General features: G+C 40.4%; 1 protein-coding gene across 2 annotated transcripts in view; it reads left to right on the top strand.

Moving 5' to 3' along the window:
* dennd5a (DENN domain containing 5A) overlaps nucleotides 1-27,127 on the top strand; it is a 35,742-nt gene extending 8,615 nt beyond the window's left edge. For both annotated transcript variants that reach the window (XM_088992438.1, XM_088992437.1), the window contains 21 exons: nucleotides 337-446; nucleotides 6,324-7,014; nucleotides 11,335-11,522; nucleotides 12,849-13,160; nucleotides 14,058-14,273; nucleotides 14,495-14,729; nucleotides 14,862-15,012; nucleotides 15,092-15,185; nucleotides 16,443-16,574; nucleotides 16,820-16,972; nucleotides 17,089-17,176; nucleotides 17,259-17,346; nucleotides 19,023-19,151; nucleotides 20,051-20,172; nucleotides 20,247-20,392; nucleotides 21,145-21,263; nucleotides 21,347-21,528; nucleotides 22,422-22,504; nucleotides 25,271-25,394; nucleotides 25,487-25,655; nucleotides 25,867-27,127. In XM_088992438.1, coding sequence (XP_088848564.1) covers nucleotides 337-446; nucleotides 6,324-7,014; nucleotides 11,335-11,522; nucleotides 12,849-13,160; nucleotides 14,058-14,273; nucleotides 14,495-14,729; nucleotides 14,862-15,012; nucleotides 15,092-15,185; nucleotides 16,443-16,574; nucleotides 16,820-16,972; nucleotides 17,089-17,176; nucleotides 17,259-17,346; nucleotides 19,023-19,151; nucleotides 20,051-20,172; nucleotides 20,247-20,392; nucleotides 21,145-21,263; nucleotides 21,347-21,528; nucleotides 22,422-22,504; nucleotides 25,271-25,394; nucleotides 25,487-25,655; nucleotides 25,867-26,050 — 3,716 coding nt within the window. In that variant the 3' untranslated portion in view covers nucleotides 26,051-27,127. The remainder of the gene's footprint in view (nucleotides 1-336; nucleotides 447-6,323; nucleotides 7,015-11,334; nucleotides 11,523-12,848; nucleotides 13,161-14,057; nucleotides 14,274-14,494; nucleotides 14,730-14,861; nucleotides 15,013-15,091; nucleotides 15,186-16,442; nucleotides 16,575-16,819; nucleotides 16,973-17,088; nucleotides 17,177-17,258; nucleotides 17,347-19,022; nucleotides 19,152-20,050; nucleotides 20,173-20,246; nucleotides 20,393-21,144; nucleotides 21,264-21,346; nucleotides 21,529-22,421; nucleotides 22,505-25,270; nucleotides 25,395-25,486; nucleotides 25,656-25,866) is intronic.
* Nucleotides 27,128-27,530: the final 403 nt, after the last annotated feature.

The following is a 27,530-nucleotide window of genomic DNA, read 5'->3' as shown; positions in this document are numbered from 1 at the left end:
CGGGTTGTTTGGTGTGTTTTTTGTGTATTGCCATGAAAGCTGCCAAGAAGCACCTAGAGCTTTAAAGCTTGTTTATTAATGTTTTCATTAATTTTCTGTTGTACATCAATCAGACGGCCCATATTTCATCTTGCTTTTTTAAAGTCAGGAATGCAAATGGCAGCTTTATATGATGCAATACATTCTTCCTCTGTAGATCAATTTGCTGACTTACTCTCTCCCCTCTAGAGTTGCACCTGCTACTGATCAACCACTTCCTGTGCACCCCTGCCTATTTAGTGCTGAGTCTTTCTCCTATTTATTCTTACGTCATGTTTTTCCTCTTCGCCTTTTCAGGTGAGAATTTTGAGCAGAGTCCGCTACGGAGAACCTTTAAATCCAAGGTTCTTGCACATTACCCAGACAATGTTGAGTGGAATCCATTTGACCAGGATGCAGTTGGCATGGTAAGACCACCAATTAGCCCAGGGGTGGGCAAACTTTTTGACTCGCGGGCCGCATTGGGTTCTAAAATTTGACAGAGGGGCCGGGCCAGGAGCATTTGGAGGGAGTGTTTGGGCCGGAAATACTAAACCTAAAGCATTAAAGGACAACCGACGCCTCTCGACAAGTTATGTCCATAATTTATAAAATCACTTCAAATGACTTTTACTGAGCGTTTTTTACAAAGATTCCACAGCATATAGCTATAGTTTACGTTCTAAGACTTGCGCTGAATATTCACGAAGTCTTGTTTTCGAGTTGATGACGATCCCCATGTGACGTCACGTTTGGACCGCCCCTGACCGAGAAAGCGACACACAATGCATTTTGGGTACTTTGTTTGGTCTGAAAACTTCGTGTTGATGGCGAAATTAGAAGGAAAACAAATAAATAACGCCATGGTGAATTGTTGTGTGTTGCACCAAGACAACTATTTGATATTCGCTGACACAAATTCCCAGCTGACAAATCAGCCCATTTCCAACGGAGCTTGGGCGCAATCTTCTGCATTTTCTGGGTGCTACATTGCTGTCATTGGCGGCTCGAATTGATATGGGAGGACTCCTTGAATCAATTGCAAACATTTATGCTTTCCTCTTCAGAACTATTTGAATCATATTCATAACTGGATGAGTAACAAGAAAACATCTTCTCCGAATCTGAAGCCATTGTTTTGATTCTCGAGCAAGGCAAGACATCATGGCGTGATGTCACGAACAAAGGGGTGGGACCTTCTGAAACTGGCCATTTCCGGATTCATTTTGAAGTCATTTTTATTGGTGTTTTTCATTTAACTAAAAATATCAGCCTGCCTGTTTTGGGTATTATAGATGCTATAAAACGTTTTTATAATGTCAGTGGGAAACACAAAAAAATGGTGCCGGTTGTCCTTTAAATGTAGTGTGTACAAACCTCATAGCACAGTAAGAACCCAATTTATTAACTGTCTTTCAAATGTGAAAAATATCCCTGATCAGTTAATAAATTTGTCTCAAGGAATATGGCGTTTACATACTATTTCGCAGATACTTGGAGGAGGAAATGGAAATAGATTGAAATAACATGCACTGTGATTCATCAAGATTGCGTCTGTTTTTAATAGGTTTTCATTGAAGGGGCAAAGTCAAAGAAATCAACACTTATTGAAAAATGGAATCACTTTCAACATTCAAAACATATTATTCCACAACGAAATATTCAAGCTCAATAATACCTACTTGTGTTAAATTCCGCCAAATCATCGATGGTTTGTCCTGACCGCGCGCTCAACAAACTCCTCACTGACGCCCTCGCCTTCACGCGCAAACAATACACGTGTACGGTCGCCGAGCACACGGACATCGGCAACCAGTGAAATTTGCATACTCGGCACGGCAGCCAATCAGAAGCATGCTGCTTTCTTCCGGACTTTCGCAAGCGTTATAAAGTCGTGCAATTGCATATCATTTTCCAAAATAGATGCACAGAACCTCAAACTAGAAGAAAGATTCAAAAGAAGCTAACAACATATGTGACGCTACAAAACGTAAATTTACATTAAACCGTGACTGTAAAGTGTACGTGAGACTCATGAAAGGGGCTTAGTGGCTCGTAGGAAGCAATGCAAATGTTGCATTGTGCACCACAATGACAATCGACTACTGCAGCAAAATCTAGCCATGCACATTTACCGTAAATTAAGCAAGGTAGCATTTGTAGTAGGTACATTCTTGATTAAAAAAAAAACGTTATACTTTGTGACAATGTTTTTTAATGTGGTTAGTTGTCTCATTGTGCTTCAGGTTGTGAAAGATGGGGCAGGTAACTTTTCAGTTATCTGCCCTGTTGTCCGCTAACTTTTTGTCATGAGTTTCAGACGCTTTTTTTAATATAATTTGGGCAGGTTCGGCGGGCCGGATTAAAAAGGCTAACGGGCCGTATGTGGCCCGCGGGCCGTAGTTTGCCCATGCCTGAATTAGCCTATAGCGTCATGTGGATTTCATAGATTTTCAGAATATTGTAATCATTTGTAAAATATATGCACAATATCTTTCTGGTGAAAGGTAGTAAGCAAAATTTACTTATGGAGTGTGCTTGGAGCATCATAAATAATTGAGTAATAATGACTCACTTATTGGAAAGATGATTGTAAATCCTCAATTTGTTGGTAAAAGGTTGCAATGGACAAATCAACTTGTCTATGCGTTGACTCCCTATTGCACTATGACACTTATACATTTAAAGGACAACCGACGTCTCCGGACAAGTTGTGTCCATAATTTGTAAAATGCCTTCAAATGACTTCTACTGCGCGTATTTTACAAAGATTCCACCGCATATAGCTATATTTTACGTTTTAAGACTCGCACTGAATATTCCGGAAGTCTTGTTTTAGAGTTGGTGACGACTCATCACCCTACGTCACTGAAGGAACGCCCCTGACCGAAAAAAGGAGACATTGTAGCAGTCCTTCCACCACGTCAATGCATTTTGCTGTACTTGTTTGGTCTGAAAACTTCGTGTTGCACCAAAAAGAGGCAGAAGAGGGCGACAAAGCTCCGTGTAAGGAATTAATTAGCCTGTGGAAACGTTCTGATTAATTCCTTACACGGAGCTTTGTCGCCATTTTCTGCCTCTTTTTTAGTGCTACATTCCCCCCCCCCCCCACATTGCCTCAAAATGGCACGGAATAAATTCTTTAATCGATTGCAAACATGTATGCTTTCCTCTTCAGAACTATTTGAATCATATTCATAACTGGATGAGTAACAAGAAAGCATATTCTCCGAATCTGAAGCCATTGTTTTGATTCTCCAGCAAGGCAAGACATCATGGCGTGATGTCACGAACAAAGGGGTGGGACCTTCTGAAACTGACACTTTCTGTGGTCATTTTGAAGTAGTTTTGGGACACTTTAAGTCATTTTTATTGGTGTTTTGCATTTCACTACAAATATCATACTTTGTGTTTTGAGTATTTTAGATGCTATAAAACGTTTTTCTGATGTCAGTTAGGAAACAAAAAAAGTGATGTCGGTTGTCCTTTAAGTCACTTAATTGGCAATCTCATATTTTGACATTAATATACTGTGCTTGTACACAGGACAGTATATTCATATATTTATATAGTAGTACAGGATGTGGAATTATCCCTCCATTCATCAATCTTATTCTACTCATTCGAGGATGTGTTGTGGGGGGTGCAAGCTTATGCAGCAACTTTCTCGAGTTCTTTCTGGGAAATCCTGCGGGATTCCCAAGCCAATTAGTAGAAACAAGTCACTTTTCCAATCAAGTTCCAGCACTGGTCTGACTTGGCCTGGCCAACTGAACAACCTGGAAAACGCAAAGAAAACAATTGTGACCTGAGAGCAGATATCTGTCATCTCTAAGAGGAACTGCAGAGTACAGGGTCCCTTATCTCTTGTTTCATAACCCAATGCCACAAATCTCGACTGTCACCTTGGATCATTACTCAAGCGGAATATTGATTACTGAGGCTCCCCTGACTGACACGGTAAGTTGGGATCCAGCTACCTACCCGGAGCCTGCTGAAAACCACAAGACGGTACAACCTGGGTTGAAGTGGTGTCTCGCAGCAGGATGAGGAGAGCACCATCCTCCTACCCCCAGCTGATGTTGAAAAAATCATTTTGCTGACTTGGCGAATTATTCTACGGCTCGATACCACCATTTTTGATGACAGCCTCAGGAATCTACCAGGCATCTGTTGCTCCCCTGGCACGCCTTCTTCGCATCATTTGTTCCTACCAGCTACCCTTATAGTCGGAGCAGCATCATTCAATACACTCTTTATTACAATACTATAACCCGATTAGCCTTAGTTTTGGACATGGTAAACATTCTGCCTGGTCTTCTTGACTCTCTTTCACCATCCATGTTGTCAGCTTGTCAGCAAGGGCACGAACAGGAGAGCACACCGACGGTCAGAACTGACCAAGAGAGACTTTCATGCCCTCTTTGCCTTTGCGAGAACTTGCAGGCTGGCAATCTTGATAAATGTTTTACCGACGCTATCCCGCGGCATCGAGTGTTTCAATCGCCATTTAAGCCTGAATACATGGCTCCTATGCACTTGGTGGTCATCTCGATTTTTGCTTTTATTGACAATTTTAACATATTTTGGAATCTTTTTTACCAGCTGAATGATGTTCATCCAACTTTGTGGGCATGTTGATATGAGCTGCCAACATTAATCATGCAATCATCATATCATCATCATAGGAGTCCAAGATGGCGCCCGAGTAGGCAGCCGTCAGCAAGTGCTCTGATGAGCCTTGCTTTTTTTGTTGTTTTTGTGTTTTCTTTTGTCACTTTGTGTTGTTGTGCGTCGTGTGGAACGGATACGGATTGTTTTTCAGCATTTTTGACCACGACATTCATCAAGGAGGAGACTGTGCTGAGCGGTTGCGCCTTTTCGGCAGCATGAATATGCCAGTACTGTTTTTGAATGGGAGGAATGTCGGAGCCATTCGACTGTCATCGCTGGACACCAAAGGGGACATTGTGGTTTTTGGCACCTGTAATGGCCCCGCTTTGTTCAGTGGAAAGTCGGTGCTGTTGGACAGTCTGCGGCTGGATGGATGCATGGCTTGAGGAGCCCGCGATAAGAAGGAAGGAGCGTCAGCGCAGAGCGCCATGCGTATATGGAACTGTCGCGGGATAGAATTGAAGCTGAATTATGTGGGACAGGAGATGTGAGACAATCTCTTTTCGTCAATGGATGCTACAGCTGCGTGTTTTCTTTCAACATTTAGCTTGTAGTCGACGTGCACATTCCACCATGATGTCCCTGATCCACTGGTGAAGAGACGCTTTGATCCTCTCCTCTTTCATCTGGAACTGCTTTATGTAACAAAGAGGGTACAGAAAGTGCTTACGAATGAATGTCTCTCTGTGTCTTTGTGTTGTCATGTGATTTGTTATTTAGTTTTTTTTTTGTTCTTTTGACTTCAAGACGGCGCCGCGAGAGTGGCTGCCTTTCCAGCAGCTCCTGTGTTTTGCTTTTCTACTTTCATTTCTTTCATGACTTTGCTGCTGTGAAATGTAAATTTCTCCACTGCGAGACTAATAAAGGCAAATCCAATCCAATCCAATCAATTCCGCTTCCAACCAACTGTTGTTTACAAATTACTCAGCGCATGTCCCTGTCGATAGTTCTGCAGTTGCGAATTGCTCCAATGAGAGTTGAAGTTTGCACTTTGATGATTCCAACAGAACCACATCCTTAGCAAAAAAGAAATATGTAACACTGAGGTCACCAATCTAGACACTGTCAATGACTTTAACTGCACCTGGAAATTCTGACCATAAAAGTTGGGAACAAAATCAGTGTTTGGCTTAAACATCCACCCTGCAGATATGAATCAGAATGCTCTTACCCCTTCCAGTTGTCTTACCCTCAACTCACCTATGCAATCACAAATCTCACACACACAGACACTTTCATGGTTTCATGGATTTGTTTGCAATGTTGTCGTCATCTGACTAATGTTAACGCTGCATTTGGTAGAATGCTGGCCCGTTGATTTAGTAAATACTTAAAAGACAGCGAGAAAAGTTAAGTTAACAACTCTAATTGAAGTAGATAACTCATATTAATTCATACATTGTTATATTTTGGTGTAAACCAAACCTATGCCGCAAAACATTTCAGTGTAATAAATCTGATGTTGTTCATGGTAATACAGGTTGATTAATTGCTTGTTTGTTAAAAACACAGAAGACCTTGAAAAAGTAATACATTACACCTATATACAACCCAAACAATAAGATCATTTTTCAAAATCTTTCAGCCCTACAATTTAATGACAATAACATCCTTTCTTCGTCATCCTGCAGCTCTGTATGCCGAAAGGTTTGGCCTTCAGGACGCAGGTGGACTCCCGGGAGCCGCATTTTCACTCGTTCATCATCACCAGGGAGGATGGCTCTCGGACGTACGGATTTGCTCTCACCTTCTTTGAGGAGGTGACCAGTAAGCAAATCTGCAGCGCCATGCAGACTCTTTATCACATGCACAATGCCGAGCAGTATGACATCTTACATACCCCTACGTCCCCTCGTGCACTCGACGAGCCACGACTCCATCGTCCCCACACTCAGTCTCGGCCCATCCTCCACGCTGCGCCGGCCATCTCTCGTCTGCAACGTTTCAATTCGTATGACATCAGTCGAGACACTCTGTATGTGTCAAAGTGCATTTGCTTGATAACACCAATGGCCTTTGCCCAAGCATGCCAAAAGGTGCTACAGCAACTTTACCAAGCCGTCACCTCGCCCCATCCCCCACCTCTCCCGCTGGAGAGCTATGTCTTCAACATCCTCTATGAGGTGCCCCTGCCACCCTCTGGGAGATCCCTAAAGTTCTCAGGTGTTTACGGTCCTGTGGTGTGCCAGAGGCCGAGCACATCGGAACTTCCTCTCTTTGACTTTGCCATTGGTGAAATGTTTAACCTGCTGGGGGTGGAGAACGTTCTTCAGTTATTCACCTGTGCTCTGCTTGAGATGCAGATATTGCTCTACTCACAGCGTAAGTAACACTACCGCCGCATGTGCAATCCCTCATCTTTTCTTTCAGTATTTATTTGATGTTCCCATCAGTGGCGAAATGTGGCACTCAGATATAGCTAACACTACAGATAACGAGTCACAATAGCTCAACATGGATCGTGGTGGTGAGGAAGAGGAGCAATGCGTTCTTTTCCTTTGGAACACTACTGTGTAGAGCTTTAGCAAATGCCAAAAGAAATATAACTGGATACATACTAATGATATGGTGGAAGATATATTCTCATGACTAAATGTTTTGTTAGCCTTTCTATGCTATTTTGCATTTTTTAGTACTAAGCTAACAGAAGTAAAGTACAGTAGTTTGAAATACACAGGCTGTAAAACTCAATTTAATTTTGCCAGAAACATCAAATGAGATGGTTTTTAAGCATCAAGAGCCCTTTCAAAAAAAAATATTTACTATCTACCAAATTATTGCTTCCTTGCACCGTATGGCACTCTTATCTCAAATTTGTGACATGCAAGTCAATGCAAAAAAATTGCTTCTTGTACTGTTTTTAGTCTGTTTTACAATGGTTCATTCAGAAAGCACCCAGGCCAGTTTAATTCAGATGATAAAACTTTATCACTGCAATAATAAAGGCTGTTCAATGAACACTTAAGTGACACTGGCAGATAAATGTAGCACTTGTGAGTACAGGTTTTCTTCTTGAACCGTTTTACAATTGTTTTAGAAAAGAAAAATATATATATTGACCGTACAATGTTTGGTACTGTATTTTGTACAGTATTCAGCACTTTGTGAGTCCGCTCTGTGATAGTATGATACAAAAAACATTTACAGGTACCCACTGACTTGTACACGGGTTGAGTGAACGCTGGCGTGTGTGGCTGCCGCTGCTCACCCACAGAAAAAATATCCTGTGACTGTAAAGTGTCCTTGAGAGTTTTGAAAGGTGCTTATGAAATGTATTATCAGTATTATAAAGGAAACACTTAATGCAGCTTGATTCTGTATATAAGCCATTAAGTAGTTAAGTCTGCTTGTCAAATTGCTCGCTGACATTATTTGCTGAATGCTTTTCCCTATCTTTCCAGCAGCCGTCTAATGATGTTTTTACTTCAGAAGACTGTTAAACTGATATAAGATGTAACAGTTAACACCGATCACACGATAACTGTCAAGAATAACCTGAATCCAATAATCAACCAAGTATTGTTGAAATGTAATGCTTCATGCCATTTAAACTATTTAATTATTAACCCATTGATAAACAATTTCTAAATCTTGACAGAACCACCCTTACTGTCAAGTAGTATAAAGGATTCTGTCCCAGCACTTTTTAAAAAACCCTTTTGATTGACACTATGTGAGGCATTAACAATGTGGTTGATTCCTTTTTTTATCTGTATCTAAATTATTATAGACCCAAGGCGCTGGCAAATCTTTGATATACATGTTGGCGGCACTAGTGTTACATAACCGACCAAGTGTCCATTTAAGTCATGCAGTTTGAGCACAAGATTGTATAATACTGCGACACTTGCCACCCATTTTAGTCAGGTTTTGATGTATGAGATGATGATGCTGCATGTACATACTTAGAAATCTTCTCAGTCACACTTTGATCTCTTAAACCTTGTCGGTGGGTAGTTTCTCATGCAAGAGTAAGTCAATTATTTGCTGAGCAAAGATGTTTTTTTTTTTTCGAGAGAGTGCACAATTTGGGGTGGCGTTTGGATCCATGACAATAGTATGAGGAGGACAAATGGTTTATAAAACGGAATGAACTGGGTGAGAAGCTTTCGAAAGGGTAAGTTGTGGTGTTGCTTGGCAACCTTTAGACGGGGAGGACAGCCAGGATGCAGGATGATTATCATTAGTTAGAGGTGACATCATGCCCTCTCTCCCATGAGAGATCCGCAGAACGTGTGAAGGGTGTCGACTGGCATTAGTCCACCGGGAAGGACTAAAACATTGTTTGGAGGAAGTGATGTGCATTAACATTCATACTGTTAAAATGGATGCTTCACAACAAAGGAGATGACAATGATGCTTAACATGACACTGGGACTCATAATTGGTAAACAAAAATTGTCGTCAACATCTTTCTAAGGATCTCTTTACCCAGTCTGTCAAAGGATGTCTCATCTTGTGCTGTTCATGTGTCGAGCATTGTGCCATGTTGCAGTTCAGGTCACATTATTGCTTACTTCTGCTTTTTTTTCACGGGAAAGTGAGTGACGGGAGAGATCAACACAGAATGTCCCCAAAGTACTATACAATTACGGTTTCCATTTTGTGTTAGGTTTTATTCACACAGATGTGAGGCCATTATCAGCATTTCACAATTTTGACTACATAGTGTATTTTTAAACATATTTGTACCTGTTGCCTTACTCTCCCATTGATTTTGGAACATCATGTCAAATTTGCAGCCTGGCAAAAACTTATTCTGTCCCGTTTACTTGGACATTGACTCTGCATTATAGGAGTGGGCTGACCATTCGAGCTTCCCAAACTGGTGCTGAACTAGAGAGATCTGTCTTTTCAGGGCAAATTTTTGCAATGCTGCTATCAATTGGAGAGCTGGAGGCATGTGAAAATGGTGTATGAATATGCTACCAAGTAGGTTGACTTATAAGAAAACCAACTTCAGTAGATGTCCTCGCACAAGATATCAGAAGTTCTTAAAGATAATAAGAAAACTCAAAATGATCAAACCACAGCAGAGATGAAAATATTGGTTATGTGCAAAAAAAGAACCCATCTAAAACTGTCAAGAGGTCTTCTATGTCACACTTAATCTTCTTCAGACATGATACTCCAGCATATCTAATTGGCCTCCTCCTCTAATGACATTTGACATCGATATCCATGCCGTGACAAACTGAAACCATGTTTGACATCACAGGTTCTGACATATTCAGTTTAGGTATGATTCAACAATTTCACTGTTGAGATATAAATCTTCTCGGGTTTATATATATATATATATATTTTTTTTTTAATGATGAAACCGCGCAAGTTGTCCCCAAAACGTAATCAGGACATCCCCGAAAGGACTCTCACTTGTTAAATTTCCAGGCTGACCCATAAAAAATGTACAAGCAATGTTCACGCATTCCGAGGACAACAAAGCCATATTTGCAGAGGAAATGCAGTGGGGAGAACTGTGCTGTGTCATACTGAGAGGTGATGCAAAGATATTGTCACTGCTTTGAAACTTGATAACATCTCTAAAAGGTCAGTCAAAACTCAGCATTTTATTAGATTGTGAAATGGTATTAATTGCAGTGGCCAATGAGTTTGCACCTTATAAATCACGGTTTAAAAGAATATTTAGCAGCAGAGGTCAAGTGGTTCTTGTCATTGTTAATGTCATGTTTATATTCTCTATCCCTCCTGAGAACAAAATCTCTTTTCGAAGTTGTAGTCTTGTCTTGTGTACCACCAGCTCATGACCAAATGAAGGAAGGGTATTTGGTCTGTCACCATAAGAGGAAAGGCAGAGCTGTGTAGTAGCTCTCAACATGACAGATGAGGAATGTGAATGAGGAGGAGCAGACACGTATTCGTATGTGGACCACTTGACTGCAGCCGAAGCAGTGCTGATGTGTGAAGTCACGAAAAGGGAATTGGTCATGAGTTTGGAGGGTCACCTGAATTGGGCTGTGACACTCCAGAGACTATTTCCAAGGACACCAGCCTGCGGGTGCTGTCTCCTCTACAAAGAGAACTAACTCAGCTTGTGACCTTTGTCATTTCGATGTTAAACCATGAATGAGACTCGGGGACATGATTGGATTGGATTTACCTTCATTAGTCTTGCAGTGGAGAAATTTACATTTCACAGCAGCAAATTAACATGTGAATTAAAATTATGTTGTTATTGTTTTTAAGGAAATGTAACTTGAAGTGTGTGTGCGCGCGCGCGCGCGCGCGTGTGTGTGTGTGTGTGTGTGTGTGTGTGTGTGTGTGTGTGTGTGTGTGTGTGTGTAAAATGTAAATTATTACATGTACTACTTATTAATTTAAACTGCAAAGCATATTTTGGCACATGGATTTTTTTTCTTTTGATAACAGTAAAACACAGCAGTAATATAAATATTCCATATACAAAAACATGTTTTTTCAATATTGCGCACCCCTCGAATTTCCTTTGTATTTCCTGTTGCCACAAATAGCACCAATTTAGTGACGTGGCACATTTACTGTTTTCCAGTCTGTCAAATTTCTGTGATATGTACATAGTGTATATGTTTTATTCATTCTTAATGAATGTCTATTCTCATTTGGAAGGCTCTCGCTGATCTGTATTCTCTATGTCACAAATAGATTACCAGAGGCTGATGTCAGTTGCAGAGAGCATCACAGCCTTAATGTTCCCCTACCAGTGGCAGCATGTGTATGTTCCAATTCTGCCTGCCTCCCTCCTCCACTTCCTGGACGCCCCTGTTCCATATCTCATGGGCCTACACTCAAATGGACAGGATGACCGCACCAAGCTTGAGTTGCCACAGGAGGTACATACTTTCTTACCCCACTGTTTTGTCACAGTTTTTGGACTCAACAGAAAATAGGTAGCTTTGTATCAGCTCTGCACTGTATAGTGTTTTGACTGTACATCACATAATCATGTGTGACATATGATATGTAACTTGACCACACCACCCTGGTTGTGTCCATTTGTTCCAGCTGTCAATATGCACATGCATCACTTTGGCTCTCTGCCCAAGTGCCTTCATATATGAGATGGAACATTTTGTGCTGCACAAATGCAATTTTGCCAGCTTGAAGTGTTTGCGCGAAAGAAAGGATCTTACAAAACAAAATCTTTTGTTGATGCCGTTTTTTAATTGCGAACAGTACTTTTGGGGATTTAATAAAATCAAATCAGAAAGCAACCAGAAAAAATATACCTCAAAAGCATCGTAATAAAATGTATCTTTGCATTGTCCCCATTGTAGCAATCATTTACTTAAATGTATCACAGAAGAGAAATAGAAAGCCACCAAGGCCTATTTATTTATTATTTATTTATTTAGAAGTATGGTACTTGTGTTTCGGTGCACTAATGCAAGTATTACTAATAAGAATTTTCCACGACTGTGTGACTTTTCTGCGCGTTAGTAGAACAACTGTGGCATGCTACTCGAACATCTACATGTTGTTCGTGAGGCAAAACAAATTGAAATTTGCACACCACTAGAACTACAAGAGAATGGTTTGATGTTAACTAGTTAGGAGCAATTGCCCATGTTGAACAAGTAGCACAGTTGTTCACAACTTTAGCCTCATTATTGTGGACAAAGTTTATTACTTCATGGAACTGAAGCTGTATATCAGGAATGTTGAATTGATACTCGAATGCCTTTCCATATTGTATCCTCAAAGTTAGAACTCCGCCCGGTCCAACATGTTCGAGTTCAGATTTTAAAACGTTAGAAAAATACACATGGACCGTGGTGGTCTTCAAAAATATACTACCCGCTTACTCAATGTGAAACTTACAATTTAACATTGCATTAGGGGCTCTTTGCTTTACGAGCACTACCCTGACAGTTTCATCATTCACATTCTTGCATATTGACCTTTTCAAAAGTTCCTCCAGGTGTTTCCATATTTGGGGTTTTGTTCTTAAAACAGGCCAATTACTCTCAACGCAGAGAAATATTTCAAGGTCAGCTATTGCTCTTAGCATTGTATCCCAACGTATTGTCCTTTCTTTTTTTACGCCACACGAGGGAACTACATGTATTATGTTTACACTTGCATAATATTTAATGTCAGTGACCTCAATTTCTGTGCCAGTAATTAGCATGTCTATTACATTTTTTGTGCCCCTTCAGGCCAACTTGTGTTTTGTGGACATCGACAACCACTTTATAGAACTTCCGGAAGAGTTACCGCAGTTTCCCAACAAGCTTGAATTCATACAAGAGATCTCAGAGGTGCTGGTGTCCTTCGGCATGACGCCAGAAGGAAATATCCATATGACAGACATACATGTCAAGCATCGAGGCTTGCGATCGGTCGACGCTGTCTCCGACAAACGCAACGGTAACCTGGCATCGCCTCTCAACTCTTACTTGCTGAGGGAGAATGTAACCATCGCCAGACTACAGGCTCTGGTCAAGAGGACAGGCGTTAGTTTGGACAAGGTTTGACCTGACATCTTTTATCATTTAAAAAGTGAAAGCAAATCACCCAAATTAATTTGATATATCTTTCATTTTACAGGCTTTGGAAAAATATTCAAACGTTCAACTGAACTAAAAAAAATGTCCTGTATGTCATAACTATGCTCCGTTTAGAACCCATCTCTGAGTGAAGATGATTTTCGTGTTTAAAATGATTAACAAAGATACTAAAGTTGAGTTACTTAAAAACATATACAGTAAAAAAATAATTCTTGTCCCATGACTGTAAAGTGTCCTTGAGAGTTTTGAAAGGCACTTAGAAATTAAATTTATTATTATTATTATTATTATTATTATTATTATTATACTAGCCACACACACTGCAGTAACCAAGGCTAAACAGATGAGGGAGCCCTTTGTCCTCAATATGGCCATTAAAATTCTGATGAAGAGTTACCTTCAGTGAAGTGTTTATAATACTGTACAAGATAAACAGTCTTGTTTTTTTCTTGTATTTATGAGCAATAAGATTAAAATGTGTGTGGAAATACCAGGTGCAGCCAACAAGCAATGTACATTTAGGGCATGTTAACCATATGGGCCACACTGGATGGCATTACATCCATGGACAGAGTTCTCCTGTCAATACAGTATCTTTATCCAATTTAATCCTCTCTAGTGTTTGTCTCCTAGAGATGTAGCATTTAATGTTAAAAGCAATGATATCAAGATAAATGGAAGGATCATTTGCAAATTAAAAGATGGCTCTCGACCCATTTTTCTGAGCCAATGCTGACTTTCAGTTTAGGCAGCAATGCACTGATGTATGCCCTGCTGCTCTTACACCTTTTAGTGATTGGGTGACTATTTCAGTGCTGTAGTTGATTTGATTTTCACACATGGACCTATGCACTTCAGCTTGAGGTTCGAGAGGATGCCAGCGTCAACAAGGACTCACGATTTCATTGTGATGATGAGGAGCTGAAAATGCACCAGCTCAACATCCACGTGCGTGAGGTCTTCGCCAACCGCTTCACCCAGATGTTTGCTGACTACGAGGTGTTTGTGATCCAACCGAGCCAAGACAAGGAGTCCTGGTTCACCAATCGAGACCAGATGCAGAACTTTGACAAAGTGAATGCTGAAGATTTTATATTTTTATAATCATAATTGCACATTGAACACGAGCATGGTTCATCTATCATGCCCTTACCAGATAGGTCAATGTGAAATGATCATATTGTGTAAGTGAATTCTTGACTTGCCATAGGCCTAAATGTAATCACTCAAACATTCAACTGCACGAAACAGGTTTACAATTCCATTCTAAATTGCCTTACTGTATTTGTGTGTAGGCCTCCTTCCTCTCCGATCAGCCCGAGCCCTACCTACCTTTTCTGTCCCGTTTCCTGGAGACACAAATGTTTGCCTCCTTCATCGACAGCAAGATCCTCTGCCATGATGACGAAGACAAGGAGCACACGCTCAGGGTGTTTGACACCCGGGTCGATAAGGTCCGCATGCTGAATGTCCGAACGCCCACCCTGCGCACTTCCATGTACCAGAAGTGTACAAACATTGAAGAGGCGGGTAAGTATAAGGAGGCCTGGAAAGTTGTCATGGGAAATTGACACATATTCCAAATTGAAATTTTTGAATGGAGTTTTGTAAAGATATATGCTACCACAAATTAAGGTATTTTTCTTTTGCTTTTACTCGCAGAGAAGGCCATTGAGAGGAGAGTGATGAAGATCGACCACACAGCCCTCCATCCCCACCTCTTGGACATGAAGATTGGCCAAGGGCGTTACGAGCAAGGCTTCTTTCCACGACTGCAGTCTGCTGTGCTGTCCTCTGGGCCTACTAGCAACAAGTGATTACTTTGTACCAACCGCATGTTCAACCAATGCTTCCCTCCTCATAGCTTTTGCCATTTTTTCTGTATGTTCCAGGTGGGCCAAGAGGAGCGCCCCTGCCCAATGGAGGAGGCGGGACCGCCAGAAGCAGCACGCAGAGCACCTTTATTTAGATAATGACCAGAGAGAGGTTAGCGTTCCACTTTTCATGCGCACAGGCGCCCTGAGCGTTGTGTTCTCTCTGCATGATCCATTGTGATTCTTTTAGTTATTTTATTTTTTATTTTTTTGCTTTGCCTTCCTATTTTTGTTCTGTCTTTTCATCATCTCTTTGGTCGTTGTGTCTCTTTCTCTCTGTTTGCGCACATGCTTGCACACTCTCAGCATGCAGAGTGTTTGTTTCCGGAGCTGCAGCTCCTGCTGTTTCTTGACCACTACTGGCACTTGCAGTCCTTCAAGCCCTGTTTAAAGTCGGTGACTGTAGATGTGGTATGTTGCTGGCCTTTGGTCAGGTCTCCATGCTCAGACCACATAAGCTGTCCTTTGATTTTGATTTTTCCTCTCTTCTTCTCTTATTATTTCATCTCTGCTGTATGTCATACATATTAGCATATTTGACAATAAAGCTGACTTTGACTTTTGACTTTTATATCCATCACTTGAGAAAAAACTAATTCATTTAAAGTACAGATTTTTTTCCACATCCCACAAATTGGCACTAGTGATGGATAATAATAATAAAATAAAATTTAAATAACCCTGTTTGAGAATAATTAATTCAACAAAACATATGTGGCCCATTGCAAACAAATGTATTTTGACTGTAGAGCTAATATTTCCTCTATAAAATAAATATCATTGATAAGATTATTTGACAGTTTGTAACAGGTAGACCTTATTTGAATTTTGTTTTCCTTCAAAGTTCAAATTAATTTCAAAACTGATCAAGACAAAAATAGTGTGTATCTAACCAAGTAGTGCGTAGCCTTGTCTGGCAGAAATAGGATTGCTTCATGCTAATGCAAAATGCCATAGATGGGATAGCATGAAACTATACTCATAGTCACATATTTTAATATCTAAATGTCATATCCAAAAATGGCAGTTGTTAGCATTGTTTAATTTAGATTTATATTGTGTAAAATACCCATCTTCCATTTAAGCCAAGACATTCTCACCTTCAATGCATGAAATCGTGATTTACACACTCTATTTCATTATATTTTTCTGTTTTGTGATTACAGCATAATACCGTAGAATGCTGTTTTCTTCTTTTTTCTAATCTGAAGCATTGTTTGACTCAAGAGGGTTTGCTCCTATTCTTTTGTTCATGTTTAAAGGTGTGATGACTGGTTTTTGGTATGTGTAAAGACAGATCTTGTAAGTCTAGGGTTACTCTGGTGCAGTTGGATTTTGTAGTGGTTGAAACAAATCTGTTTTTCAATAGAAATATATCCAAGAAGCAAGGAACTTAGGCACTACCATCAGACAGCCCAAACTGTCCAACCTGTCACCATCTGTCATCGCTCAGACCAACTGGAAGTTTGTCGAGGGGTTACTAAAAGAATGTCGGATTAAGGTTCGTATTTGTCACTCTTTGGTATTTAGTTTTCATATGTTAGCCATTCGATTCAAGTGGCAAAAGGATATTTATATGCTCTGTGTTACAAGTACAGATAACGATTTTCAAATGTAGGATAAAAGCAAAAGACAGAAAACAAATTCTCAAATAAAGTACCTCGGCATATAAATAAATAAATAAATAAATAAACAAACAAAAAATACCAAATGCCATTGGTCTTAATCATTGTCTTCACCCTGCAGACCAAACGTATGCTTGTAGAGAAGATGGGTCGAGAGGCAGTGGAGTTGGGTCATGTAGAAGTAAGCATCACTGGTGTGGAAGAGAACACACTGATTGCCAGTCTATGTGACTTGTTGGAGAGGATCTGGAGCCACGGCCTGCAAATTAAACAGGTAAGGAAAACAACACAGTAGTTTTCACCAAGCTACTCAGCAATCTACTCAACCCCTGCAGGGTTTCAACCCTAAATATTGCACTCCCAACTCCCAACTCCACTTTCTATTTTCAGGGTAAATCTGCACTGTGGTCCCACCTGCTACATTACCAGGAAAGCAAAGAAAAGAAAAGTGCCACCCCAGGTGATTTGGGGCCTCCAGGTAGAAAACAAAATCCAGACATTTACTAGACATGAAAAGTAATAACACTGAAAGCATAATCTGAAGAACGTTTATGTCCCAGGTTTTATTCACGACACTGAAAGACGGAAATCGGATGGTGGTGGATCTGCCATGCCCCCGCTTAAAGTGTCCCTGATCCAGGACATGAGGTGAGAAGAAAAGAAAAATATGTTTCATTTTTTGATCTAAGTATAAGGAAACGGATACTGTCTCGACCTCTGTGAAATCTCAACTTAAACAAGGGCACAGAAAATCCTACTGGACCCTCCGCACCCTGCACACCACCTTTTCCATCTACTCCCCTCAGGCATGCACTATTGATCCATGTGCACCGAATCCAGCAGACATTTAAACAGCTTCTTCACACAAGCCATTAACTCTCTAATCAGTAACCCAAATAGAATTGTAATTATGATGATAGTAGTGCAGCGTGTTCTACCGGAGACAAATTCCTTGTGTGTTCTACATACTTGGCAATAAAAATGATTCTGATTCGGATTCTGAAATACATAACTCAGAAGTACCTAGAATCAGGTTAACCAGCCAAATTTCTGACGTGACTCACTAAACACCTTGAAGGCACGCAAACAAGACACCCGTTGTTGTTCATTTCACTTTGTCCAATGCATAGCAATTACACTTGTTTTTTTGTTTTCTACATTCATTATGTTATATGTCATAGTTATATTTAAAATAATAATAATATGGCTGCAGAACTGTCAGCATGAGGCGTCTGCATTTATGTTACATGAAGAAGTGCGTGTATCTGTATATTACTTCCAGCCTAATTACCTCACACACACACACACACACACACACACACACACACACACACACACACACACACACACACACACACACACACACACACACACACACACACAGAGACACACCCTCTGGGTTATACCAGGTCACATACACGCGCCACGTACATATGCCGCACTGTGCTCCTGGTAAGACACTGAACTCATTGTTGACCCCAAGACAGTTAACATACCGTTACTTTGACGCACAGTGCTAATACAATCACAATGCGTCCTTTAACTCATTTGATCTTTCATCTCTTTGTCATAACATGCAGTCAATATTTATGTTCAGAAGATTGCTTGACGCTCATAACTCGGTAATGGGTCACTGTCACATTTGGCCATATCAATGTGACCTCTGTTGCCATGGAGATGCTGTGCAGAGAAAATGGGTTACTCATCGGATGTTAAGGATTGAGACATTGGAGGGTGGGGGAGCTGTAGAAGGCAGAAGAGAGTCGACAAGCTTATGGCACAGGTGGAGTGGAAGGGAATGTGTCTGGACATTGAAGTCTTGATCGTGGCTCGCAGCAATGACACACACAAATGTGGACTGGCACAGCCCCACGACAGAGTATTTGAAAAGCAATAAGGGAATTAAATGTAAACCAAAATCCTCATCCAATGCATATCTCATTAGGTGCACACTAATGCAAATACAGTGAATGTGCCACATCTGAGTCTTAAATCACAATCAGATTCAGAATCATCTTTATTGGCTCTGTATGTAGAACGCACAAGGAATTTGTCTCCGGTAGAACACGCCACACTCGTATCATCATAAGAAGGACATGACAAATAAGTATGGCATTCTGTAATGTTAGTGAACCGTAGTGCGGTCGTACCTCTCAAAGACAAATGTGAGATGATGTGCAAAGTATCAAGCAGAGCTAAAGGGATCAGTGGTATGCCTGTGTTCACTGGAATAATTTAATGTTATGAGATATCAGATTAATATCTGCCTTTCTCTTTATGTACAAGACTTTTCTGATGTGAGCTGTCCCCCCCCCCCCCCCCAGACACATCCAAAACATAAGTGAGATCAAGACTGACGTTGGAAAGGCCAGAGCTTGGGTTCGCCTCTCCATGGAGAAGAAATTGCTTTCCAGACACCTGAAGCAGCTGCTGTCTGATCTCGAGCTTACCAAGTAAGCAGAACAAGATCCTTCTTGGTCCTCTGTCAATGCAACCAAAATATTTTTCTTTCTCTGCTACTGAAAATTGTAGAATATCTCAACCTACTTCATGTTTGTGGGAGAATGTGATCCACTCATATATAATAAATGGACTCTCTGAATCTGAAACTACAAAACATCACACCGTCGTCTGCCGTTGCATAAATAATTCACATGCACGTCACTCCATAATAGATATGGTAAGGTAGTGAAGTGAACTAGGTCAGACGGGTTTCTGTCTGCTTTTATGACCTCATGTCACACTTGTGCTTTCCATGCAACAACAGTTTGTTTGTTTTTTGAACCAATTTACTCTTAACTTTGGTAAATCGGTGTTCTATCTGTCATGTTAGAGGTTGCAATATTATGCAAATTTTGAAAATTGAAGATTTCCCAAGGAAATTACTAGGAATAATCTCATCGACAAAATTGAAGTTTGGCTCTTAAAATATATTTTATTGTTATCCTGACTAAAACTAGATATCTAGCTTTTTAAGGGGTTAAAGATAAAGTGCCATTATTTAGATGGATCCTAAATTTTTGAATGTTTTGTGTCACAAATTTGGCCAATTGTCAGACGGGATGGCGAAAACTCATTAATTCGTTGATTACCACTGTTACGATGTAACATAGTCGACTGGTTGACTAATCAGTTCAATCCCATTTACAGTAAATTCCCTTAATTCCAATGGACATGTTTACAATGTTGAATATTTTGCACAATTCTTAACTTTCAATGAAAATTAGCCTTAAACTTCCTGCAAATATAGCAGAACTATTTCACCACGTTTGTGATGTTGAATACATATCTCTCTGGAAGCCGGACGCACTCCAAGTATTGTAATTGTTTTGTCAATCCACCTTCATTTTAGAAAACTATACAAGCGATATGCTTTCCTGCGCTGCGATGATGAGAAAGAGCAGTTTCTCTACCATCTGCTCTCATTCAACGCAGTGGACTACTTCTGTTTTACCAATGTCTTCACCACCATCAGTGAGTTGACCTAAGAAACTGGTTGGTGTTGATTCAACTTGAAATTACTGACATTGGTACCCTTTGCCTCTCAGTGATCCCTTATCACGTGGTGGTGGTTCCCAGTAAGAAGCTGGGTGGCTCCATGTTTACAGCCAATCCTTGGGTCTGCGTGTCAGGTGAACTGGCCGAGACGGGCATCTTGCAGGTCCCCAGGAACACTCAAGAGATCACATTTGAGGTTTGTCTCGTCTCTTGGGTTTTATCTTCTGGCATAAATTCTTGAAAATACATTTGCAACGCAAAATTTTTACATTATCTATTTGACTGTTCTATATTTTAGAAATAAGCACAATGTTTTGACCCGAATTAATTTTAGACCATTGCATTTTTCTGAGTAAGTCATAATCACTTCTTAATGATTTTTATCAAGCTGTTTTCTTGTGTGTTTACCAGAGGTTAATCGTAACACACATTTACTCCATTATATTTATTGAAACACCTTTATGAACTGTGCTTGTTTGACTTTTACTTGAATACTACTAGGAAGAAACAACATTGAGACTCCATTACACCGATCTTGCTACTTTATTTGTAATGATGTATTCTTGCTTAATTTCTTGCACAATCAATTTGTTTGGGTTATTTGAGAAACCTCTCAAGCGCTGTCATTGCAGTTTGCCTCACTTTTATGATTACATCCAGATTTCATTTAACATTGTTTTAACAGAGTCTTGTTTGAATACTACACTGCTAATTTAGATTTTGTCTGTTGATGTTCAAGGTGTAAATTAAAAACAAATCTGAAGTTACTTGTGACTTAGTCCATTTTTTCCATTAAATTCTCCTACTCAAGTCATTATTTGGACTACTTTTACTTGAGTCGTATTGTTTGAATGTAACTGTAATCTTACTTCAGTGCCATTTTTGAGTATTCTTTTCACCTCCTCTGCTGATCTGAAGATTAAAGAGAATATGTCTGTTCCTTTCCAGTGCCAAAACCTGGGTAAGTTGACCACAGTGCAGATGGGTCATGATAACACAGGTCTCTACGCCAAGTGGTTGGTGGAATGTGTTATGGTCCGTAATGAGATCACAGGACATACATATAAGTAAGCGAAGCTTTTCAAAGAAAATTCAACCCAACATTGCTTTGATCAAGAGCACAAGACAAACAAGCTTGTTTGCCGGGCAGGTTTCCGTGCGGCCGGTGGCTGGGCAAAGGCGTGGATGACGGTAGCCTGGAGAGGATCCTCGTTGGGGAGCTGATGACGCCCATCACGGAGAACGACGAAAGGATGTGTCGCACGCCACCAATGCAGCAGTCGCCGGGGATGATGCGAAGATTTGTGACAATCTCACCAAATAGCAAACCAAGTAAGAAATGGCTCTATGCAACTTTGCCAAAGTTCAAACAGTAATGTCATCCATTGTCATTTTTGGCATACTTAGATAATCTGACAAGAACATGTGAGTTTTTGGGACATTTTCTGTCTCACGATACCTTAGTTCAAATACAGTAAAGTCTCGTTATATCGATATTCAAGGGAGCCCGAAAAAATATCGATATAACCGGGACTATCGATATATCCGATCCTTTTTGCATGTAATTTTCTCCGTGCGTGCATAGAAATAGTATCGATATAACCGGGACTATCGATACATCCGATATCGATATAACGAGACTTTACTGTATCTAACAGGTTTGATATTTTTCCCTTCACAAAACTCACTGTGGGCCTGTCATTTTAGCAGTGGGAAATCAACACGCTCTCGCCGCTCACATGATTTTGAAGATGGCCGCCCACAGCGAAGTTGTCAGCAGCTACATATTCGAGGTTCAACATGTGGTGACATATTGCTTAGTGAAACTGGGGTCACTATGAAAACACTTGACTGATGCAACTTTGCTGTCACCACTTATCTGTTTTTGAAATCACAACATGCTGTGTCATATAATCTGTACAAAAATGCAGATAACATGAAATTAGCAAAAAAATCACAAATAACCACCAGAGCGTTCTGTGCTTGGGAATCTTGATGTTCACTGAAAGATTCTGAGGTAAAGTAAACCAAGGTCATCTCGGGGTCAAATGTAACAGACTGCCCATGCGCAAAACGGTGCTCAATTCTTCAGCACCCCCTGTGCCAGTCAGGAGGGATGAAATAGAACTGTCACTCTTACATTTCAGTGCTCTGATAAGAAACAATGGTATTTTTCCATCCATTTTACTTTACTCATCTGCCCTGTCTTTTTTCTCTTTTGACAGAGCTAAATACAGGTCAAATCCAGGAGGGAGTGGGAGAAGCCATCAACGGCATCGTGAAGCACTTCCACAAACCAGAAAAGGAGGTGGGAGACTGTAGTCTAGACAGGCCAGCATCATGTCCTTCTATTATTCATCACTCACCTTGAGGTGCAGCATCCCTCCTCTCGCGATCCCCGAGCTGCCGTGTGGTCTCTTTTGGACTGTTAAAAACATATTAAAGTTTAAATGATACATCTGTTTTAATTCTCATACGAATTGTCTGACCTAGAATGAAGGCTGGCCATCTTCATGTTTTGGCGACTGTGGTATTCAGCACCAAAACAGATTATTTCAATTGCACTGAAATGAAAAGAGGTCGTGGATTTTGGTGTGATTTCATATTGTCACTGTCGGCCAGAATGCTTCTTCTTTTCCTTTCGGCTTTTCCCTTTCTAGGGGTTGCCACAGCGAATCAGTGTCCTCCATCTTCAGAGGTTTGATTCGCATGTTTATTTTGGCCAAGCTTTACGTCGGATGCCCTTCCTGACACAACCCTCTGTATTTATCCGGGCTCGGGACTTGCATTTCCAAAATCACTACTTTTGAGAAGATTGCATTGTTCAAGTTGGAGTTATAGGTTCTGTTACTCTTATATAACATTGCATACTCAAATTAAGACAATGCCACCTCAAAGTCATGCTAAATATTTAATTTATTGTGACAAGAAAACAGGCAAATATATGACTCTGTCATTGATTGTAATAGTACAACATGTCACCATCCTTACGTTCACATCAAAGTCTGTGCTCACACTGACCCTGACAGGACAAAAAAGCCTTTAATGTGTCACAAAAGCAAAGATGTGTATGGTTACATCTTCCCAGAGTTTTCTTAGCCCGTAGACCCATGAATGATGTCGTAAATAAAATAATGAGATGATTTAACAGGATACGAAATGGAAGAATATTGGTAGGCATTTACCCTCTTGGTGGGCTTGCTTCCTTTTGCACTGAAATAGTGTTTCTTAACACAACTGCATTCACTCAAATGCTTCTTACCCAACTATTCTCAATTGTTATCGAAAAAAAAACCATCCAGAATGTGAATTTTAGGGTAATATAATGCTGCACAATCCCCACAGAGTGAGGGGAAAAACACTGGTTTCAGAAATTTCTTGGAGAACTTAGGTTTCCCAGAGTTAATAAATGTTGTTTTTCACACTTTGAATTGGTTATTAATGAAAACATGCAGCAGATGATGTGGTGACATAACAATAATAATGATTTGTGAAAATAATTAACTATAATACACAGTAGACCCTATTTGGACATGTATTGTGCCGTTATTAGTGCCTTTTACGTACCTGGTGTGAAATCGCTTCTTGGTTGACAATCGCACCGTGTTTTTATGGTTCAATTAAAAAATAACACATTACAGCACATTGTATTAAAGTCAAAGTCAGCTTTATTGTCGAATATGCTACTATGTATGACATACAGCACAGATGAAATTACTGTCCTCTCGGACCCAGCATGCAAGGCACCTTAAGAGTTTTGAAAGGCGCTTAGAAATGAAATGGATTATTATTATAATTACTTACAAACATAATAAACATGAAAACGCCAATTTGCCGGGAGAGGGGAGCCGCTGCGTGTTCACGCGCCGCCATCTTTGGAAAAAAAATTAAAATAACAAATATGACAACACAAAGACACAGAGTTATTCATTCTTCAGGACTTGCTGTACCCTCTTTGTGATGACATGAAGCAGTTCTCGTTGAAAGAGGAGAGGATCAAAGCATCCATGTCAGCAGTGGATCACGGACGTCATGGTGGAATTTGTACGTCTACTACAAGCTAAATGTTGAAAGCAAACACGAAGCTGTAGCATCCATTGACGAAAAGAGATTGTCTCACATCTCCTGTCCCACATAAATCCGCTTCAATTCCAAGCCGCGACAGTTCCACATACGCATCGGCGCTCTGCGCTGACGCTGCTTTCGCGGGTTCCTCAAGCCATGCATCCATCCAACCGCAGACTGTCCAACAGCACTGACCTTTCCGCTGAACAAAGCGGGGCTGTGAAGATGCTGCCCATTACAGGCGCAAAAAAAAGCACAATGGCCCCAGAGCTGTCCAGCGATGACAGTCAAATGGCTCCGACATTCCTCTCATTCAAAAACAGTACTGGCATATTCATGCTGCCGAAAGGCGCAACCGCTCAGCACAGTCTCCTCCTTGATGATTGTCGTGGCCAAAAATGCTGAAAAACAATCTGTATCCGTTCCACGTGACGCACAACAACATAAAGTGACAAAAGAAAACCCAATAACAAGACAAAAACAACAAAAAAGCAAGGCTCGTCAGAGCATTTGCTTATGGCTGCCTACTCAGGCGCCATCTTGGGGAAAAAAATGTATATGTTATGTGTAATGTATGTAGAGTTTGCACAGTTTTTTCTGTGTATGACCCACGTCGGTTGCATTCGGCTGTGTCGCTCTGTGCACGGTGGGCCTAAAGCACGTTGTAGATTAGATGACAGGTTGAAATAGCTTTTAATTATAGGAAGTATGATTTTGTTCAGATTTATGCAAATCTTGGTCATGCGTGAAGACCAGGTCATTTCCTTGATGTTAAGTGTTTTAATATTTCTCATGCAATCTGTACATGTTGTCATGTGTAGGTTTTGTCTTTAAATCAAAATATGCTAATCCAACATAAGAGGATACCTGGCATACAATACAGGCCATCGTGAAGTTGTGTTTTAGAATTATGGGTTATAAATATCTTTTTTTTTTTTAATTCAATATTCTTGTTCATGTTGACTCAGGGGTACATTGAAATCATGTCTTGTATTCCTGCTATTTACAGAGAGGCAGTTTGACACTTCTCCTCTGTGGGGAGTTTGGTCTCGTCTGGGCTCTGGAGCAGGTTTTCCAGCATGGGTTTAAATCACCTCGGCTCTTTAAAAATGTCTTCATCTGGGACTTTTTGGGTAAGAAACACTATCTCCTTGAAATAATATCTAATCTTTGTAAGCTATATTCTGCATTTTGTCTATTATTTTCAATACTGTCAATGAAACAGAAAAGGCACAAGTGTACTTTGAAAGCGCTGAGCAACGGGAGGTGAACCCGGATGAGAATTGGCAAAGCCGAGTGCGCCACTTCTGCCGCCTCATGTGCGCCATCAACAACACATCCAGAAACATTGGCAAGGATGGAAAGTTCCAGATGCTCATTTGTCTGGGTGCAAGGTAGGCAGGGGACAAATGAATTTTATCATCAGGAAGATGACATTAAACCCTCATTTTCAATCGCGTGTCCCAATATTTAAACATTATGAGCAGCATTGTCTCAGAAAAGAGCTGAAGTTCAATCTTGTCACCAATTTGATGGCTAACGCTATGCTTAAATGATATGGGTCTGCATTTGTACAGAGTCTGTTCCTTGTTTTGTTTCCCTCAGGGACCATTTGTTACATCACTGGATCGCCCTTCTTGCAGACTGTCCAATAACGACACAAATGTACGAAGATGCCGCACTGTTCAAGGAACGCTCGCTAGTGAACTCTCTGATTCGAGTTCTTCAGACTCTGCAGGAGTTCAACATCACCCTGGAGGCATCGCTCATTAAAGGTGTCGGGATTTAAACCAAACCAGCTTCCCACCGGTTGCACCAATTTAGTGAACCTTTTATACGCAGGAACCGACTCTAAACAGATGACATACTTTGGCTTATGACACTGTTACATTTGCCATATACATGTATTGTATTTAAGTGCAATGAGCCTTTTGAAATCTATTGTTTTTTTTTTTATTCCCATTAATGTGGTCATTTTTCAAACATGTTTTTACGAACCATGTCAATGACCTTCTTGTGCTGCCGTTTATCAAACGCTTACAATTTTCATTGTTGGAATGAACTGCTGAATATGGCTGTATTTAATAAGAGTTTGGGGTCAAAGATGTTGAGATATTTTATCAGAGAAAAACAATATTTTGTATCATCAGTCAAGTTGCTTGCTCTGTTGTCCAGTCTTTTAATGTCATAATACAGAGCAGAAAGCAAATATCAAGGTGTTTTGATAAGCATGTGTGTGACAGCGACAGGAGGGAGAGTTGAACGGTGGCACATACAAAAGAAGCCAAGGGCCACTTACGTTGCAGCATTTTATGTGAAATACCTTTGTACCTTCAGTGCAAAAAATGGATCGTCCTTGCATGAAATAGAGACTCTATAACGGATGGAAGATACAAGTGCTACTAATGGCAGCCTTTATGTAAATGGATCCATCTAACTCCTCAACTGTTTTCCCTACTTTACTAATCATTTGCAGTAATGGGAGCAAAAAAGATTCTATTGCCACCTGATTTTATTGTCATGCTTTCTTGCTATGCAATTTCTACAGCGGGACCCCCCCCCCCTCCACTCACACCCACAAAGCCTATGTCAGGGCCGCCTGAGGTCACATCGGGTCATCTTTCATGAACTTGTATGTATAGAGTAAAACAATTTGATAATTGAAGGCCTCCTTTTTGTGCCAACAGTGACTGGAATTAACTCTTCTTGATATGACTCGTACATGAGTGTCGTGCAAGAAATATATATTTGTTTTCCAAAAAGACAGCTGTACATTTATGAAATAGCGGTGTATTGTAGTGTTTACGACGTGAGAGACAATGTACAGTGTAAAAATATAACAAGAATAAAAGCATCTGTAATGTTATTTTCGTGAAATGTGTAAATGTTTATCAAATTATTATGCAAAGCTTGATTGTTTTGCATCCATATCTCGCTCGTCATAATAGTCATAGTAGATGTTCACAATGAAAAACTACATTTACAAATATATATCTGTGTGTACAAATATTTGTGATAAGGCCTTTTCGTGTACTGTACTGCAGTGTAGTTACCTACACTCTTTACTTGCGACAACATGTAAACAAACTTCTTCGCGCCATGTCAAATGTCTGTTTATACTTAAAGTCGTACACCATGTGGCATGTTGGAACTGTAGTTTTTAAATGAGCAACCAACAACGGCCACGGCCGAGATGTTCACTACTTATCCCAGAAATCCGCTCTTCTGTACTTGTCTCCTATTGGTCGAGCCCAGTTCAAACCCAACGC

This window comes from Hippocampus bargibanti, linkage group LG03 (genome assembly GCF_051943395.1).
Source record: "Hippocampus bargibanti isolate YZ-2025 linkage group LG03, ASM5194339v1, whole genome shotgun sequence".
Taxonomy (NCBI): Eukaryota; Metazoa; Chordata; class Actinopteri; order Syngnathiformes; family Syngnathidae; genus Hippocampus; species Hippocampus bargibanti.
The sequence above is the reverse complement of the archived record's forward strand: the minus strand, read 5'-3'. Positions and strand labels throughout refer to the sequence as shown.